The sequence below is a fragment of the Melospiza melodia genome, chromosome 8, assembly GCF_035770615.1.
Source record: "Melospiza melodia melodia isolate bMelMel2 chromosome 8, bMelMel2.pri, whole genome shotgun sequence".
In the NCBI taxonomy this organism is placed as follows: domain Eukaryota; kingdom Metazoa; phylum Chordata; class Aves; order Passeriformes; family Passerellidae; genus Melospiza; species Melospiza melodia.
Genome location: NC_086201.1, coordinates 14,540,166 through 14,558,779, shown reverse-complemented (window position 1 = coordinate 14,558,779; position 18,614 = coordinate 14,540,166). Strand labels below are relative to the sequence as shown.

The window sequence follows — 18,614 nt, the reverse complement described above, 5'->3', positions numbered from 1 at the left end:
CTGTGTTTTCCATGGCCCCAATGGAGACGCACCAGCTCCATGCATTCAGCCCTGAGCATCCCAGGCACTGCCGGGCAGCAAGCTGCTCTCTGGGCCAGGAGAGGATTGGGCCCTGCACCATCCAGCCATAGTGTGTGGGCAAAGCCACTGGCTTCCCACCAAAGGTTACAGTCCCTTAAGCCAATTCAGAAAGCAATTTTAGACCCAAAAATCAGGCCATGAGGTACAGAGCGTGCACCTCAGCTGCTCTGCCACTGCTTCCATGGGGAGCATCAGGCTGCAGAAGAGCCACGGGTTCTCTCTCCCTCTTTAAGGGAAAAAAAGGAACAAGTTATTTCTACAGCACTGAGAGGCAAGCCTGCCAGTCCAGCCTCGGCAGCATTCCTGTCTAGCTCGGCTTGTTTACCACCAATAAAAAGCCCATTAGTTGCACAATGCGCCTGTTTAAAATAACTCAAAAAAAATCATCACTGGCAAATTAGTAAGACATTAGGACATGCAGACACCTCAGCATGCTGTTATGGAAACCACAGAGGAGTCAGACTTCCCTCAGGAGCTTTTCCCAAGGAAGACAATTCCTAAGATTTCTCTCGCTTTGAGTGGGCCCATCTAACTCTGAGGAGCTCAGGACCAAAATGCAACAGTCACCCAGTCAACTGACCCAGGGTTTCCAACCAAGTGACATCCAGAGAAAGTAAATTTACCAGGCTCAAATGCTGCTGGTTTGCACTAAGGAGAGCACAAGGTCCCCCCTCACACAGGGGCAGCCAGCAGAGAAGGCTCAATGGCCTGAGGCATCCCCATAACTTCACACCCCCCATCAGGGTCTGATCTCTCAGCAACAGCTGCTGACTCAGCACACTCCCCTCCCCAGCCATCAAGACCCCTGCTTTAAAAGCATTGCTCATGTAAAGGCAAAAGGAAGAATGGGGTGAATCATAAGCTGCCCTCCTTCAAGGACTGGTCACATAACTGCTGTCTCTCCACAAAACAGTGGGGTGTCTGTGACTCCTCTGCAATGTCTGCCTTTCCTCCATGGCAGCACCTGTGCGAGCCCAGCCATCCCTCTCCTCAGCCCCTCAAGAAGAAGCTTCTTTGGGAGCATGCCAGGCAGAGATATGTGTCAGGGACACTGCATTTGTGAAACAGGATAAGGATTCCCTTGTGCTGACAAAGGGATAAGAGGGGATTTCAACAACAGCTGCAAATATTCAAAGCGGTGATTTAACTTTTCACAATAGAAAACTTTCTCTTCCCATGCCCACAAAAAGAGATAATGTATTCTTCAGATAATGCATTCAATCCTTCAGATTTGTATGAATGAAAATGGGGTCACACAAGCAGGTGAATAAGCACTGCAATGAAGCCTGATGAAAGTATAATCTCTGGATATAAGCAACAAAAACATCCATCACCACAGAGGCTGCCCACTATCTCCATTACCTATGCGACAAACAATTCTGTTACAGAGACCTGGACACCAAAAATTCCCAGGGAAGACCCAAATGCCACATCAGAAACACTCCCCATCTCCAGACTAGAGGACAACAGCTCACTGACTTACATCCAGGAGAAGAGGAGCTCCTCTCAGCTCAGGAAAGAGAAACTAACAGCCAAATCCCATCCCACCTAACATATAAATTCAATTGGGACTTGATGAACACCAAAGAAGAGTAAGAGCTACAACTAAATTAGTACCCAGTGTTTTGGCTGGGATCATAAGGATGCTCAGTGATTAACTGTGATCACCTCCATCTGGAAATGGATGGGAACCACTCCCCTCTCAGGGTCTCTGTTTCTGAAACTTGCATTATGATTTTAAAGCTGCACTCAGGAACAGTTTTCCTACTGCAAACAAGCCCCTTCCACAATGGCTAAACCAGCAATGCCAGCAAGGTTACAGTAAGAAAGAGCTTAACCTACTGAGGCTCCTACCAGACGTGGTTTTTAACAAATAACAAAGGAGGGTGCTTAAAATCTGACACCACAATGGGCAGTGACCCACTCTGCTCTTCCCTACTGCATCTAATGCATCCAGAACAGTTTTGGGGGAGGGAGCAGGAGAGCTGACTGCACTCCAGCAGATCTCACACCAGATAAGAGTACCACAATTGTCAGTGCCCTGGTGCTGCCAGGCAGCATGCCAGCACAAACAGCATGCAGGTGCTCCAGCTGCTTCGACAGCATCACAACCACATTCTTGGGGTGGACCCAGGCCCTGCCAGCCGAGCCACACTCGAGCATCTCTGGTGCTCATGGCCATGGAAACTGAGCTTCAGTTCGCCCTTGTTAGGCTGGTTTGGGGTGCAGGGTCAGCACAGGGGAGGAGGGTGAGGGTGCAATCCCCAAGAGGGTGCAATAAAGGAGATCTGTGTGGCTGTTGAGTGTGAGGTCTCCTGGGAACAGCCCTTTTACTGGGCTCCAGATGCTGTGGAGTGATTGCTTATATGAAGGCGGGGGAGGCCTCTTTACTGTTTCTCATTTCCTCTTTTTTTTTGCTTCCCCCCCCCATTTCCTGGTTTTGTTCAGAAGCACAAGAGAGTCATTCATCATTTTTCTTCCAGCACAAGGAGCGCTCTCACCTCCCCCTCACCCCTAAATCCCTCCCCACCAGGAAAGGGCACACGTTCTCCAGCCAAAAAGGCTCGCAGCAGGGAAGGCAAAGCTCCCCAGCTCCTGCAAGCAGCTCCAGCACAAAGGGCCACATTCTCAGCTGGGTTTGGTGGGTGCCAGCCCCCAAAGGGGGAAGGCCAGAACTCAGCAGCAGCAGAAATGCTAAGTCAGAGAACAGAACGGATATCAGCGGAGGAGGAGAGCAATTTGCACTGGCTGGAATTATGATGCAAAGCAGGGAGGAATTACATGCTGAGACGACAGACAGCACCTCAGGTAATTGGAGAAAAAGAGCCAAGACATAAAAGTCCACATATGTCTCAGCCCACATGCCATAATGGTCACTCGACTCACTGAAACCTGGGAAAATCTCCCTTGTGGACTTGGCTCCCCCACTCTGGAAAGTGGATGGGCACTGGTCCAAGTGCAGTCCAGGCACTGGACTGGCACCACTTTACAAGCCACCAGCCTCAGGTTTGGGATGGGCTTCCAGCAAAGCTCTGCTCGGTTTGCAGGAGGGGAGAAAGGGGGTGGCTAGAGATGCAGACATTTAACCCACCCAGAGGGTCGACACTACCCCCAGGATAACTTCATTGGAGGGCTCTGCTCCTAAGTTCACTTTGGTCCTCAGTCACACTGCTCTTTCCACAGCTTCCTGATGGCTTCTCCTTGTCCTGCCTTGGAGAGAGACAGTGCCAGGATAAAGACATCTCTGTACAGCTATAACTAAGAGGATCTCTCTTTGAATGCCCTTAAGAAAGAGAGCGAGTAGGAAAACCCCAAATTCTTGCACACATTTTTATGAAGGAACTGTGCATTTTCATGAAAAGCAGGACAGTGCAAACACCTGGGGTCTGTTTGGAACTGTTTAGTTTGGCTGATGACCTGGAAAAAAAAAAGGAACTAAAAGTGGACATACAGAAAACATTCCAGGTTTTGGTTTTGTTTGGGTTTAATCACAGCAGTAACAGCAATCAAGTCAAAAAGGCTGGCTTATGGTCAAACCCAATGCTTCTTTTTGGTCCTTTTAGAAGGAAAAGAAATAGAAGATTGTGGTCAGTTCTGGGGCCAGTTGGGTGGAGGGAGCCTGTGTGCCAGCAGCTCCACCAAGGAGGTATGTTTATGGCCCAATTTCAGCAAGAACTGGAGGAGCAATGACAACACAAGCCACCAAGAGTTTGGCCATTTGGGACTAAAGTCTTCCACACCCACTGAACCAGAGATCCCGCTGGCTCCTGCAGTTGCTGCTCAGGAGGTTCATCAGGCCCAGAGGGATCACTGTGCTCCTCCAGGCTCTCCCCTAAACACCACCAGCTGCTTTTGCCAACTGAAATGTCAGAGTTTTGCAAAACCCATGTGTTACGGTGTGGGAGCCCAGACAGCCTGGCTTCACCTCTCAGGCATGGGAAGAGTTTGGGATGACTTTTCACACATCCCTGGATCACTGGTGGCATGTTCTTTGGAATTGCTTTTGAGACTGTAGATGTTCATTCCCTTTTCTTTCCGTAAAGATGCTCAAGTGGTGAACTTCTTTAGCTGCTGGTCTCCCTAAATATCTCTGCAAGCTTGCTTTGAGGTTCCTTTGTGTTTCCAAGGAGAAATGTCAATATTGCAAAGTTACCAGAATAAAACCTTAGTTTTGCCTTTTGTTTTCTTTCAAATGGTTTGGCAGCCAAACCAAAAGGATCAGTCCCAAGCAGGAACCAACACGTGGCTTCCATCATACTCCAAACCCAGAGTGTCACCTGCACAGCTCCCAGGCACGCTTGTGCAGAGCTCTGCCCGACCCTCCCAACCTGGCAGGAGCGCTCCTTGACGGCTCTTCCCGCTGGATCAATGAATGGCAGGTTGCAGCAGGTCTTCACTGAGCCAGACAGGTCACAATAATCCTGCTAGCACCCTGCTGAAAATATGTGAAGCAAATATGAGACCAAGCCTGGGGAGAGAAGATGAGGCTGGCAGAAAAGCAGCAAGAACACGAGAGGAAGAAAGAAAGCACAGCACCTCATAGCAGGAAAATAATAAACTTGTTGACCAAAAAAAAATGCAATGGGAAAAAACTACAGGGCTCCAGAGAAAAGAAAAAAAAAAAAAAGCAGCAAAGGAAAAAGGCAAGGGAGACTGGGATGAGCATGCTGGCCTGAATGCACATGGTCAGCACGGGTATAATGATGCATATTTTCTTCTTGGCACTAAGGGGATCCCAGAGGGCTCACAAAAGATTTTGCAAGTCAAAGGACCAAGCTCTTGACTACTCCCAGGTGGAGCAGCTGCTAAGTCATTCCTTACCCATCAGGCTCTCATCCCACAAAAGTCCAGACTTCTGCTATTGCAAAGAGTATCAAAAGAAATTTTTTAAATCACGGGGAATTTTGCACTGGAGCCTTTTCTGTGTTTTCCCCTCCCTGGCATTTTCAAACTAGGCAACACGTGGCACCATCATAATTTCGGTAGTGCTCATCACTGGAGCAACTAGCAAGCTGTTCAGTCTAAGGAACTTACTCTCCTAAGGTACATTACTGAATCTTCCAGCAGGACCAAAGGACAAGCACGCCCAAAAACAACACACTCAGCTGTACCTGCCTCAGTTTCCTTGACTCCCAGGTGGAGCTCTTACTGTGCAGCAGAGGCTAAACAGCCAGTCAGTGCCTGGGGGCTGCAGAGCCACAGTCGGGGAGGAATGAGATTAATTACATGAATAACAAAAAGCCGGATGCCAGCCACCAGCCCCCACCCCACACAGCTCAGCGGGATGCAGAAGGGAAGCAAGCAGCTCAAAACCCAGAAGAGCTCCCAAATGAGGCCAGTCTTATCCTATTCCAGCTACAGACCTGCATCTTGGCCTTCACAAGGGCCAAGAAAAGCCCTGCACATTTCCTTTAGAAAGGAGCACAACAGTGAAAAGCCCCCAGTAGGAGAGTTTTCCTTTCAGTCTGACCTGGACCGTCCTGTGCATCCGCCACGAGGGCACAGCCACCGGGAGCCAGCTCGCCCGCTCAGAGAGGAGAAAAGGGAAGTTAATTTTTGCAGCCAAAAGAAAATAGGGAATTCTTTTCAGATGGCAGGAATGTAACCGTGACATTTAGTCACTTGCTATTTCTGCTTCCTCGGCTATGTCTCTCCACAGGAAAGCCCCTGGACAGAAGCACCCTTCAGGCAGCACTGCAACATGTGTGTCCTCAAATTCTGGTGTCTAATCCCACTCCTGTGGCCCCCATGTCAGGTGCTTGGGATATAGGGGTGGTTTTGGGGAGATTCAGTCTCACTCTCCCTGTGCCTTGGCTGGCTTAAACAGATGCATGTGTCTGTCTGGGAAAAGGGCAAACCTGCAATTCTGGCCCAGGGTCTGACCCCAGCTGAGAACAGCACAGCTCCACTCTCTCCAGGACATGTCAGCCAGGACAGGATGGCAGCACTGCCCTTGCATCTGCACTGGGCTCAGATCAGAGGGGAACCAACACCTCTCCAGCTCTGAAATGCAGCCGTTAATTCTGTCACAATGGGAAATCACATTTGCTCCGGGTTAAGCTGTGATTATGGGTGACCCTTTCCAAAGGCTTTGCAGCACGCCCAGCCTAACTCCACCACAGGAGCAGTCTGATCTGCACTGTCCTAGTCCCTGCCAGGCTCTGGCTACATGTCCTTCAGGCATAGTGCATGCTTCCACAGCTGGAGAAAGGAGAGCATCCCAGCTGGGGTGACTCCACTACAGGGCAGACTGCACACTGTGCACAAGGTACTGGTGTCAGGCAGTCAGCCCAGCTCAGGTCACAATTTCAGGGATTTCCTAAGCTCAGCCCAGTGTGCCGGCTGCTCACAGAGACACCTTTGTTACTGTCTGACTGCACTAATTCCAGCCTTGCATTGCAGGCTCCTTCTGCCTCACAACCTGAAGTCCAGTCCATCCACAGCTGTTTCTTGGGAAAACTTTGGTAACCTCCCTCATCTGATGGTAGTCCACTGCTTCAACAGCAGAGTTGCAAAATCTTAATGTAGGCTGCACACTGGTTGTCAGGATGTGGTTTGCATGGCAGTGGGCAGCCTGTAGGGGAGTGTAAACATTCCCACAGGAGCATTCATACACTCAACACTGAGCTTGATATCCATCTTAAACATGATGATGATGGAAGACAAGCAAGATGCATCACTTAACTGCCAAAAATGCCATTTCATCACAGGATGCCATGGAGGGAATGTGCATTCAGTTGATTATCCACACACAGGCAGGGAAAAGCAAAAGAGAAGAACTGGAAAAAAAAATGCACAGCAAAACACACACTCAGTTAAATATTTATGGGGGCCACTGCATTTCAATTACAAGCAGTTTTTTAGGTCAGCTGAGACATTTTAGTTCTGCTAGGGCAGATCAGCTCCAGGGGACAGGATACTGCTGACAACGACAAGCCAGAGGCTCAACCCTCTTAGCACACCCTGTAGCTAAGGATAAAAACAGATCTGGGCAGGGCTCTTCTTCCACTGGGCACAGCCCAAGAGATGGGACCTCCCTTCTCACCACAGCTGAAGCCTCAAGACACAGGACTGATGTACACAGACATCACTGTGGGTTTGTCTGCCCTGCTGGAAGTCAGGGCAGCTCACCAAAAAATGAAGACACCTTTGTGAGCAGCCAGCAGAGCAGGCTGTGCTTCGGAAATCCCTGAAATCGTGGGCTGAGCAGTATCAGCAGCATGATGGGTTTCCATAGCACTGTTCCCACCTCTCAAGGCTCACTCCAAACTCTTTTCGTGAATCCCCAGTTTGTGCATCGCTGGCTGTCACCCAAGGCCAGATTACGAATGTGACAGACATTTGGCCAGGATCACCCACTGCCCTGTCATACCTTCAGTGCAGTCTGAATTGGCAAAGGTCAGTTTCAGATGTGCAGGAGCAGACTAAGAGTAAGGTAAGTAAGGTAAGAAATCCTTGAAATCAGCATGATAAACAGAATAAGCAGAAAAATGAAGGAAAGCAGTGACTGAAATCTACAACAAACATTATTAGAACAACAGAAGCTTTCCACTCATCTGAGATTAGAAGAAACTATGTCAGCATTTGCATTTTTTACTCTTTGTACAGGCACATTTTGTTAATGCTGGAAATTCTGTTTTTCAGTCCTTGTTAGCTCATTTGGCAATGGTCCAGCATAAGGGTCACAATTCTCAAGAGAGTTGATCAGAAACCATACCACTCTGTGCCGTGGGACCTGCACCATGGGAACTTTGCCACCTCACTGGTCAGCTTCTCATGTTGAACTCCCTTCATCCAAAAAGCACAAGCCAAGCCTGGATCACAAAGGTGGGGCTGAGCAGAAAGGAGGGGTCGGACTCAAAATGAGTCCATCCAACCACAGTATCTGCAGCAATGTTCATAAAGCAAACACTGGAATGACCAGCAAGCAGTACACCTGCCCTTACCAGCAGGGCAAATCTCAAGACAACATCAGCACTTCTAAAAAGGGATTAAAATAAAAGCACACTGAGTCCACGCACAACATTTGTTTAAAACCATGTGAGAGGTGGTAAATTTCTGCAGGCTGACCCCCCACAAACCTAAGCAAGGGAAAATTATTGGCTCTGGGTTCCCAAAATATTTACTCAGTCTAACATTACTCTGACTACACTCAATCAAATATTTCCAAAGTCCCATGCCACCACAACTCAAGTGCAGAGCACCCTTTCACAAGGGTACTTCCAAGTACTTCACTGCCATAAAAGCCAACAGTGTCCTTGCAAGGTAGGAAACCCATTCTAATGGGGAGAGGAGGCTGAAATGCACAGCCTTCACTGTGCAACATCCAAGGGTCAGATCTGAACACAGCATCAAACTGAAATTGTGTGAGTAATTACAAAGCCTAGATGAACAGCCTAAACTGAGCAGGGAATAAGAGGATGAGAGAAGACTGAGTCGTGGAGCAGGCAGGGGTGTTTAAGTGGCTGCAATTGATCTAAAACTCGGGTTTAGATCTCATCTGGCCAAAAGCCACAGCTTGGGAAACACATCTGGTGGAGGATGTCAGTATACTCTGTGTGTATCCTCACAAAGGCTTGGAATACCAGTGCTTATTTTTAGTACTATTTCCATTTCTTCATGTAATGAGTTCAGTGTTTCAGGCAGCCCTGGAGAAGCAGGAAGGACAAGTCCTGTAATAAGACTAATTAATTCATGTGGAATTTCTACCCACTATTGTGAAAGTGGACAAATTCCTCACTTCTGAAAAGCTGCCCAAGCGGCCATTAATCTAGCTGTGGTCACAAGCAGGATTCCTGTGGCCTCCTGCAACACTCAACCAGCCCCCGGGACAGAGCCTGCAGAAACCAAAGTGGATGTTGTGATTTCCTCACACCGACTCCCACAGCCTGAGTTTTACTACACAAGACAGTTGCTTCAGAGGGCTTCATGCCAAATTCCTCCCCATGCCCACAGACCAACCATGCCTCAGTTATGTACAGAGACATCTAGACCTTCCTAGCCCAAAACAGGCATTTTGGCTTTATTCAAAGCTCAGTAGACCAGTTGCTTTCCACCTGCCCAGTCTTGGCCATGCTCTCAGCAACAGGTGCTCTGAAAGGAACAGGGCACCGAGTTTGTCCTGAAGACATCTGAAGCTGTGTTCCCACCACCCAGCTGGGTGTGTGAGGCAGCTGAGCTTTACAGGTCCCATCTGCAGGCAGTGGGAAGCTGGGCTCTTCTGCAGAGAAAGAATCTAATCAACCAAAATCCCTTGGTGCACAAGAATTAATGGAATCTGAAAGCTTGTGGTGACAGGGTGTGTGGGGTCTGGCAAGGAAAAAAAGGAGAGAATACACTGATTTTAGTTACTAAAATCAACAATAACAAAATGACTCAGAATTCCCACAGTGAGCTGGCCTGTAAGAAGGCAACATTTTGCTCTAGTCTCACTTTTCTCTCCCAGCCCCAGACTGCTCTTTAAATTCAGTGATGAATTGGTGGGTTAGCCTCTAATTAGTACCTGTACTGCTGACCCAGCATCCTGTCCCAGGAATGGCAATAGTCCCTAAACACCACTAGAAAACCAGATCTTCTGCTCTAATGATCTCTGTAATAGTCTGTAACAACCTGGATTTCTGCCTAAACAAAATCCTACCCAAACCACCCCTGCAGAAGCCATAGAAGCAGTCCTGTTCATTATGGCCAAAAGAAGAGGAACACTACCAGTCAACAACTCACCAGTCAGCTCAGACTGAGCAGCAAGCACTCCTGAAGAAATGGATGTCAGATGCTCACTCTTTTCTTGTTAGAAAACAGCAAGGAGAAAACAAGGGAAGGAAGGCTTCAATCTCCTCACCAAGCCAAGAGAAATTCATCAGCTCGGACTAAGCCTTCTACAGCTAGCCAGGAGAGCTGAGAGCAGACTTCTGGCGGAAGCCTGACCAGCAACATCATACCGGGAAATCTCGCTGTAGTCTGGAGCAAAAATACTGGGCAAAGCTTTATGAATTTTCATTATATTACAGGACATGTAATCCCACACATGTTGTTATGCAAGTGAGTGCAGTGTGTCAATGTTGTAGACATCCTGCAGCAGAAGGGCAAGCTGCAAGGAGGCTCAAAGATACCTCTCTAAAATAGCCTCCAGCCAGTAAGGTGTTGAAAATATTATAAATTTCAAGGGCAGAGCATTAGAAATACCCTCATCCCACCTGAGCTGGTTTATCTGCAGAAAACAGAAAAAGCAGGGATTTCAACACAGTCCAATTCCCACCAGTGCTTTGTGTCACTCTCAATTACAGTCCAGAATGAAATACCAAGAAATCATTCCTTGCAGCCGGCAGAATTAATGGGATCTTTGACTACAGAGAGCACCAGGCAGTGAACTTGTTCCCTCACCAGCCAAGAGGCACAGTGCAGCTTTCTTCAGAATAAAAGCTGCAATGTCAGAGGACAGTTCAAGGCTTATAAAAGTGACCTGATGTCTCCCAGAATTTCAGTCCATAACAAAGGCATGTAATTCCTGATCCTTTCCTTTCTTAAACAATTTATTTCTACCATAAGCTGATGCAACAAGAGACTTCATCTTTCTCACTAAATGACATGTCTGGCAAAGCACTGAGCAGAAATCAATCAATAATGCAATTACAAAGAGCAGTCAAATGCTGGGCTGCAGCAAAGCTCTGATAACTGTTCACTAACCCTTTTTTCCTCAGCCTTTACCTAGGATAGCCATCACATCACGTGTTCTTGTAATTGGGTGTCAACTCAACCTTTAATGAGGTCACGCTTGGCCAGTTTGTGAATGAGAAACACCTTCCAGCTTGCTGGCAGTGACTGCTGAAAGTAGGCAGAGATGTTTCAGTCAGACTTGGTCTACTGAAGGTAATTTGTCTTTGTAGAAAGAATAATAAGACTAGATTTGAAATCTGATAAATTGGCAGAAAACTCATCCTTCCAGAAAAGTGAAGATTTGGTTGGGTAAATTTCTTATCATGGATCTGTGGGTCCAAACAAAAACGAAGACCTGTACAACAGAGCATGAGAAATGCGCACGGGGAATAAAGTGGCACGAGGCTGCCACGACATCAGCTCAGCAGAATGATCTGCACAATATGTTAGAACTGCTAGCAAGGATTTTTCCTTCTCTCCCAAGTGCAGAGCAGGGCCATGCAGCATGGTCAGCCCCCCAGTCCCACAGCACACTCAGCACTCATGAGGCACCATGTTGTTGCACACATGTACTACAGCTCCCTCCCACGGGAAGACACTAATGCAGGCCTCAGGACTAACCTGCCCCTTCTGGCAGACACAAACAGTCAAAGAGAACAAATTGGAAAGCACAATGTGCTCAGTATGTGCTGCTAAAGGGCACCCTCACAGGGACACTGATTCCATAGGGACACTGATTCCGGCAGCACCTCCCCAGGGGAGAGCCACGATGAAGATGGGTGGAAGTGATAAGCAATGGCAATGGATTTGCATCTCTCTAGTACAGGAAGGGTCTGCTAAGCAGACACTTAATCACAGTTACATATCTCACCCCAATTTAAGGAAAGAAAACAGGAATTCTTACGCCTGAAAATGCAATACACCACCAAACTCAGCCTTCCTCCTGTAACAGAAATGCTTTATACAGCATCTTTACATTCTACCTTGGTCTTTCTGTTATTCTGTCTGCTTAGAGCAAAAGATCCTCCCTGAAGGAGTCCCAGCAGGAAAGGCAGATGTCACCATGTTCAGAAAGCTTAGAATTGTCTAATCCAAATAGATATTTAAAAAATCCATCAAGGAAACTACTGTTTCTCCTAGCTCCATAGCTCAGAACATATGACCAGGAAAAGCAGGTACAGGAATGCTGCTAGCTGCTGGGATGAAACCCTGCCTTCACAAATCCAGCTGTGTTTGTGGATAACAGCGACAGCTACCCATCGGGCAGATAAATTAGACCCAGATGATACTGCAGCCAGGTCTAGTACAGAGCCATACACAAAGACACCTCTCACATTCCAGTTTTCACTGTTTTGCCTCCTGAATTGTTTATCTCAGCTCAATTCCTGGATGTGGATAAAACAAACGACATGGACTTTCTCACAGACGGGGCTTCTTGCTGTTCCCTTGACAAATACCATACTCAGTGAGTATAAGCCTGAAATCCAGAGGAAAGGAAACAACTGCAAAGGGCAAGAAGGAAACAGATCATTTGCCAAGGGACAGCATGAAAACACATTTCTGCTTTGGGTCAGAGCCTTGAAATCTTCCCAGGCTTCCCTCTCCCTCCAAACCACCATTTTCACACCAGCAGCACTCTCACCACGGCAAACTCCAGTGGGACTGTGGAAGGGGGTAGCATTATTTTCAATAAGCTGCTTCACAAAGGTGTTATTTATTGTCTTAATACTTAAAAGACGACCAGGTTAGCTCTTGACCAGACACAGCTGCCACAGATGAGCCTGAAGCCCTGGTCCACCTCCTGGCAAAGCCCCAGAGGCAATGAGGACAGATGAACTGTGTGGTTTTCTCATTCACCTATAATCCCTACAGCTGTTCCTAATTGCATTTGACTTTTAATAATTTCTTCCAAGGCAAGGAGCTGTGCAGATGTTCAGCTAATCCTGGGCAGAGCCGCTGCAGTGGCTATGGACACAGTAACACACCCCTGTGGATCTGGGTCTGGTAGTCAGCTTCCCTGGTGTGTGGTAATGCCCAAGCTTGCACAAATCGGGCTGAAAGCCTGACTGCTGCACCCATAACTAACCTCCCTCTTGCTCGTGTGCTTCCAGCGCAGGATGGGGGGGACACTCACAGCCTGGCTCTCCTCTGCTCCTCAGCCATGTTTTAGCAATGCAGTACTTTTAGGACATCCACTGCTGCATCGGACCCACCAGCTTGACTGACAGGGTCAGAAGTTGTGGGGGCGGAAGGACAGATACACACATGCACATGCAGATCATGACGGATGCTTCGTTTCCTTATAAAAGCAAGAGAAAAGCAGAAGTCTTCCTGGCAATTCAGTAGAAATGAAAAATGCATTCATAGCATTACTGGCATGGTTTTCAAGTTGCTGTTAAAATTCCAGTTACATTATGCTACCTCCAACCTCAGAGTCTTCTGTGTTTTCAAGCAATACATTAAACTGTCTTTTAGCAGCTGCCTGCCAAGGGGAAATGAAGGTTTTGACATCTGACCTGTAAGGAAGGATGTGTGGCATTTGGAGCTACCCAAATAAGGATTTTAGCTGGATGCTAAAACAAGCTGTGTTTTTAACAGTTAACTATTTTGACACTGTTTTCGTCTCATGGGAGTTCAAAGTGGAGACTCTGGTCAGGTGAGTGAGGCAACTCCAGACCTTTAAGTTCAAGTTTGCTTGCAGCCACATTCTTTTCACAGCTCTCTTTCCCTTTGGAAAGGTTACTTTGCACTGGCATGGACTGAAAAAAAACATTAGTTTTAATAAGTAAGTGAGATTCCAAAGCAGGACTCATTAGCTAGCAGTGGGCTCTGAGACATATCCCACTAAATTAGTACAAGTATCCCAACAACAAAGTAATGCTACAAACACAATTGAACTGAATTGGCAAAGGGAAAAAAAATTCCTTCAACTGGTCAGCTTTGAACAGTGGCTCAAGAAACATTTTTTAAGAGTGGAACAAGTTTTATTCCAAGGATCTTGTCTCCATTAGGAGAAAATATGTACTTCAACTATTCTCATAGCTTGGGTAAAACAATCTAGGGCATTTGCCGACATCACTGAGATCTGCCCTGCTCCACCTCTTAGCGTAAGTTCCCACCTGGAAACAGCACTTGGCATCCTGCTGGGCACCCTGCTGCACCTTAAGCCAGTTCAGGTCATTGACCTGACACTTGTTTTTTAAGGCTAGCTTGCAGCAGGACTATCTCCTGAACCAGCCTGCTCTGACATAACATGAGAGCTGAACCAGCAGAAGGGCGGGCAAAGGACATGGAAGCTGAGAGTTAGACAACACCACACAAGCCCCTGATTCCAGTTCATCATGGCTAAAACAGAAGGCAGGATCCCCACCCTCTGGCTGAGACAGGAGGGTTTGAAAGACCCCAGTGCTACCTAAAATGCCTCTCAAATCACACTGTGTCTACAAGACCCATATGGCCACCTTAGCCCTGTTTTGAATAGAGGGTGTAGAGGGTGGCTGCAGGGACTAAGATATTTTCTGCCAGGACACAGACTAACACAATGAAAAGACAGTCCTCACTCTGCTCCCTGTGTCCTGGAGGACCTTGGGCACATCATTTACACCATCTGCAAAACACTGTGATAATCTTGCTGAGGTGCTGAGAGAATAAGCACACTCAAGACCAGCTCTGCACACACAGTAACAATTCTGTCCCCAGGTCAGGCGGTTCCAGTCAGAAGTACAGGAATTTGTTACACCATGACCCGAAACAAACTGCAATGGAATGAGGTCCAGAGGCACCAGAACTACCTAAAAGGCCCTGATCCCTGTAGATGCTGAGTCTCCACCTCACTCCCACCACTGATGGGGGTTGATGCACTCGCCTCCCCTGGGAGGGGAGAAGTTCTCAGACTGATTTCCACAGACTGCTGCTGTTTTGTTCCAACATTCCCAACATCTCCAAAATACCCAAAGCCTCTTGTGCAATGAGCTACATCCCTTGCTCCTTAGCTACATGGTGGTTTATGTTACTTTCCGCCTACAACCATTTCAGGATTGGCTTTACAGACCTTAGTGGAAGACTAAACAATGCTGGAGCCATAGCAGGAGAATTTGCAGAGTTTTATTCCTTGTTTCATTTCGGCAATCCTTCTGCCTCTCATCAGGGACAAAAAAACTTGCCAACCTCTTAATTTAGGAATAGCACGAGCTCTGCATTCCAGTCCTGAATCAGCCAAAGGAGCCTTTTCAAGCTGGAAAGGGGAAAAAGGGTAAATATCTTTAAGCACATTTTAAAAGGAAAAAAAAAAAAAGGCACCACAAAACCAACCACACCGAAAAGCCCTCAACACCTGCTTTTTGCAGGCAAAAACTTGCTCTTGGGGCACTCTTGAAACTGGCTTAACATCAGCATTTGAAAGCAAATTCCAGTCCCTGCTCTTTTGGGTGCCAGAGTGCTTTCCCTCTCACTGCTTAAAACTAAAAGCAAACTCAGCTCCCTCATATATGTTTAGCAAGCAAGTGCAGATGGGATCAAAGATGACAGTCTAAAGGGAACAGTATCAAGTGAAGCTGGCAGATTCGGATTTTGTTTTTGTTGTTGTTTTGGTTGGGATTTTTTTTTTTCCTAATGGCTACAATAACCTGTTAAAAGTTTTGTAATCCGAAGAGCACAAACCCTTTTCTGGATGTCCAAGCTCCTCTGCCAAGACATGCTCAACTGTGAATATTCCAGCTGCATGTTTCACATCACGCTGGTTAAGGATGTGCCAGTATTTTGATTATTCACCCCCTATGGATATTGCAGAACACCACATACGTTATAGGGTTCTTACAGTGTGCTATTTGTGTGTGTGTGTATTATCCACAGAGATACAAACAAATAAATCACACTCATTGTAAAGGAATAAAGATATTCCAATCAAACAAAATGCTGAGTGAAGTTAACATAATTCTGAATTAAAGTCTGTAAAAGAAAAAAAAGAAGCACTAACTCAGAAAATCACCTCTCAGCCCATCACTGCAATGCCCTCCACTCACCCCAGCTTTTTGTAAAAGCATAAGCCTGGAAGTCAGTGCCAAATTCCTTAAATCTAAATGCCCTTGGCTTCTTCTGGAGAGTCTAAAATTCATTCCCTTGACACTTATATTCTGTAGTCAAGGAAGATTTTGCATTAACATTGTTCTCCAGAGTCCTGGCTCTCCACAGCCCTTCACAGCTGGGCAAGGGAGCAAGGACAGGAGAGGGGACAGGAGAGGGGACAGGAGTGGGGACAGCAGCAGTCACAGCCTGGCTGTGTGAAGCAGCCGCTTGAAACGTGCAAAGTTCTCCGTGCTGCTCTTTTTCCTTTACTGCGCTCTCTCCATCTCTCCTCCTCGAGCCGAGCAGCATGCACAGGTACCCTGAGGAGCATGCACAGGTACCTGGCTGCATTCCCATCCCCAAGAGAGGGAAGCCAAGAGGTACAGCCCGGTCCAGAGCGCTTTTAAATCAAGCCTCAAGAGGGAAGGGAGGGAGGGAGTTCAAAAGTCGTGCTGCTGAACTAGTTATGCAAACAGGGTCAAGAACCCAAGTTACAGCCAGGGGAGCAAAACCAGCAAGGAGGCAGAAGTCAAGGCGGGGTGATTACAAAGGAGAAAGTGCTAGTGTTAATTTCCAGAGCTGATTTGTCAATTCAGTCGATTGCACGGGAGAGGAGGCATTAATAAATCCCAGCACTGCTGTAGCGGCAACCCGAAGAGCGCTCCCTCCCACGGCAATCACAGCAACAGGTCAGGAGCCTGTTGGTGTCCCTGTGCCCGAGGCTGTGTCCCCGGGAGGCATTCCTCTTGTCCCTGCACCCAGTTCCCGGAGAAGGAGAGCCTGAGGGGGCCAGGACCCCCACGGGAGCTGGCAGAGGTCACCTCATCTCCAAGGTGGACTCTGCTGGAAGGGTGGCCATAGGGAACAGGTTCTTCACATAGCAGTCCCTCAGCTACCCCCTTCCCACCAGGCAGCACATGGTCCTCACACACCACCTCTCTCCTTATCTGTGGGGCATCCGTCACCCTTCAGGGTGGTTTTATTCTTCCACCAAACACAAATCTGAACGCTCACTTCTCTCTGCTCCCCAAAGGACCCTCCCTATCTCTCAGCTGCATCTCCACAAAGTTGACCCGTATCTGCTCCCATGGTGGGTTTTTTCTCCTAAAAGACCCCAACCTCCAGCCTGCCCCCTGGAGCAGTCCCTGCATTCCCCCTCGCCCCCCTCGTTACATTCCACCCCTGGGGTTCCTGCCCCATACCAAGCAAACCTCTCTAAGCCCGAAGTAACTGCACCCCCGAACACCCCATTATGCCCACCTCAGGGATGCTCTCATGCTTCTTCCCCCCTCCAGCCCCTTTCACTCCCTCCCTCTTTGTGCCTCCCTGGACTTACTCTCGCTCCTCTCCCGCAGGGATCCCTCATGTCTGCCCTCCCGCGGGGTCGCTCTGCCCCGGGAGGACCCCCTTGATTCCCCTTTAGGATTCATTTGTCCCCTGGACGTTCCGCCACCCCGGTGCTGCCCCGGCACACGTTCCCAAGGGCGCGGTGTCCAGCGCCCACCTGTCCCCAGCGCCCGGTACCCGGTGAGCGATGCACGGTGCACTGTCCCCAGCGCCCGAAGCCCGGACGGCGGTGCCCAGTCCCAGGTCCCCGGGGCGCAGTGCCCGGTCCCTGGCGCGCCGCGCAGAGCGCTCGGTGCCCCGTCCCCGGTGCGCGGCTCCCGGCGCGCCGTGCCGGACCCGCGGAGGCCGAGGCCGGGCGCTGCTCACCTGCGGGGCGCTCGGCGCTGGCGCCGTACTCGGCCGTGTCGCGGCGGCGGGCGCAGGTGCCCTGTCCCTGCACCAGGGCTTGCAGGGGCAGCTCGGCGCCGGGGTCGGGGTAGCAGCGCAAACCGGCGGCGCAGCGCGGCGTGTAGACACCGCACGCCTCGGCCTCCAGGCGGGCGCACACCGGGCAGCAGCCGCAGCCCGGCTCCCGCACCAGCTCGGGGCAGGGCGGGCGGGCGGCCGGGGGGCAGGCGGCCAGGCGCTCCGCCGTGCAGGGCGGGCAGCGGAACAGCACCTCGGGCAGCGCCGGCCCCGCCAGCGCCAGCGCCGCCGCCGCCGCCGCCAGCAGCAGCCGCGGCCAGGCGGCCCGCGCCGCGCCGCGCCCGACCCCGCCGAGCGCCATGGCGGGACTGACGGGCGGCGGGGCCGGCAGGTGGACGCGCCGCTCGGCCCCCCGGCGGGGCGGCGCGGGGCGGAGAGGAGAGGAGCGGAGCGGAACCAGGCGGCGTGGCACGGCCCGGCGAGGCACGGCACGGCCCGGCGAGGCACGGCACGGTATAGCACAGCACGCCTCGGCTCGGCTCGGCTCGGCGCGGTGTCGGACTGAGAGCAGCTGAGCGGAGCTGAGCGGGGCCGGGCGCGCCGCGCCGCCGCTGGGTCCTAGAGCCGCCCCCGTGCCCGCCCCCGTTCCCCTGCGGGGGTCGGGGCTGTCCCTCCCGGTGGGGAGCGGCGATCAGACCCAGAGTGGGCTGGGGCCAGCCGCACACGGGATTGGGGATGAGCCAGAGAGGAATGGGGAGTCTGACCGACACGGGGCGAGGGCCTACTGTAGTGGGAGACACATCCCTCTGGGGATGCGGGTCTGCCCGCTGAATACGGCGGGGCTAAACACGACGGGAACCCAGACCCGCCTCACAGACACACCTGGAACAGGGAGGGATGGAGATCCCACCCCACCAGAGGGCTGGGGACGTGCCTCACAGCACGTGCTCCGAGAGGGGGGTGATCTCCACACCCCCAACAGCGAGGGGAGCTGGGGGTTAAGCAAGGGCCCACTCTCACCCTGCTGCCACAAAAGGGCCAGGCCTGGCACAAGCGGCCTCATT

General features: G+C 50.0%; 1 protein-coding gene across 1 annotated transcript in view; it reads right to left on the bottom strand.

The window, feature by feature from the left end:
* The window catches only part of IGFBP2 (insulin like growth factor binding protein 2), a 56,147-nt gene extending 38,236 nt beyond the window's left edge, over positions 1-17,911 (bottom strand). Inside the window, exon 1 of the mRNA XM_063161862.1 lies at positions 17,512-17,911. Within this exon, the coding sequence (XP_063017932.1) occupies positions 17,512-17,911 (400 nt within the window). The remainder of the gene's footprint in view (positions 1-17,511) is intronic.
* Positions 17,912-18,614: the final 703 nt, after the last annotated feature.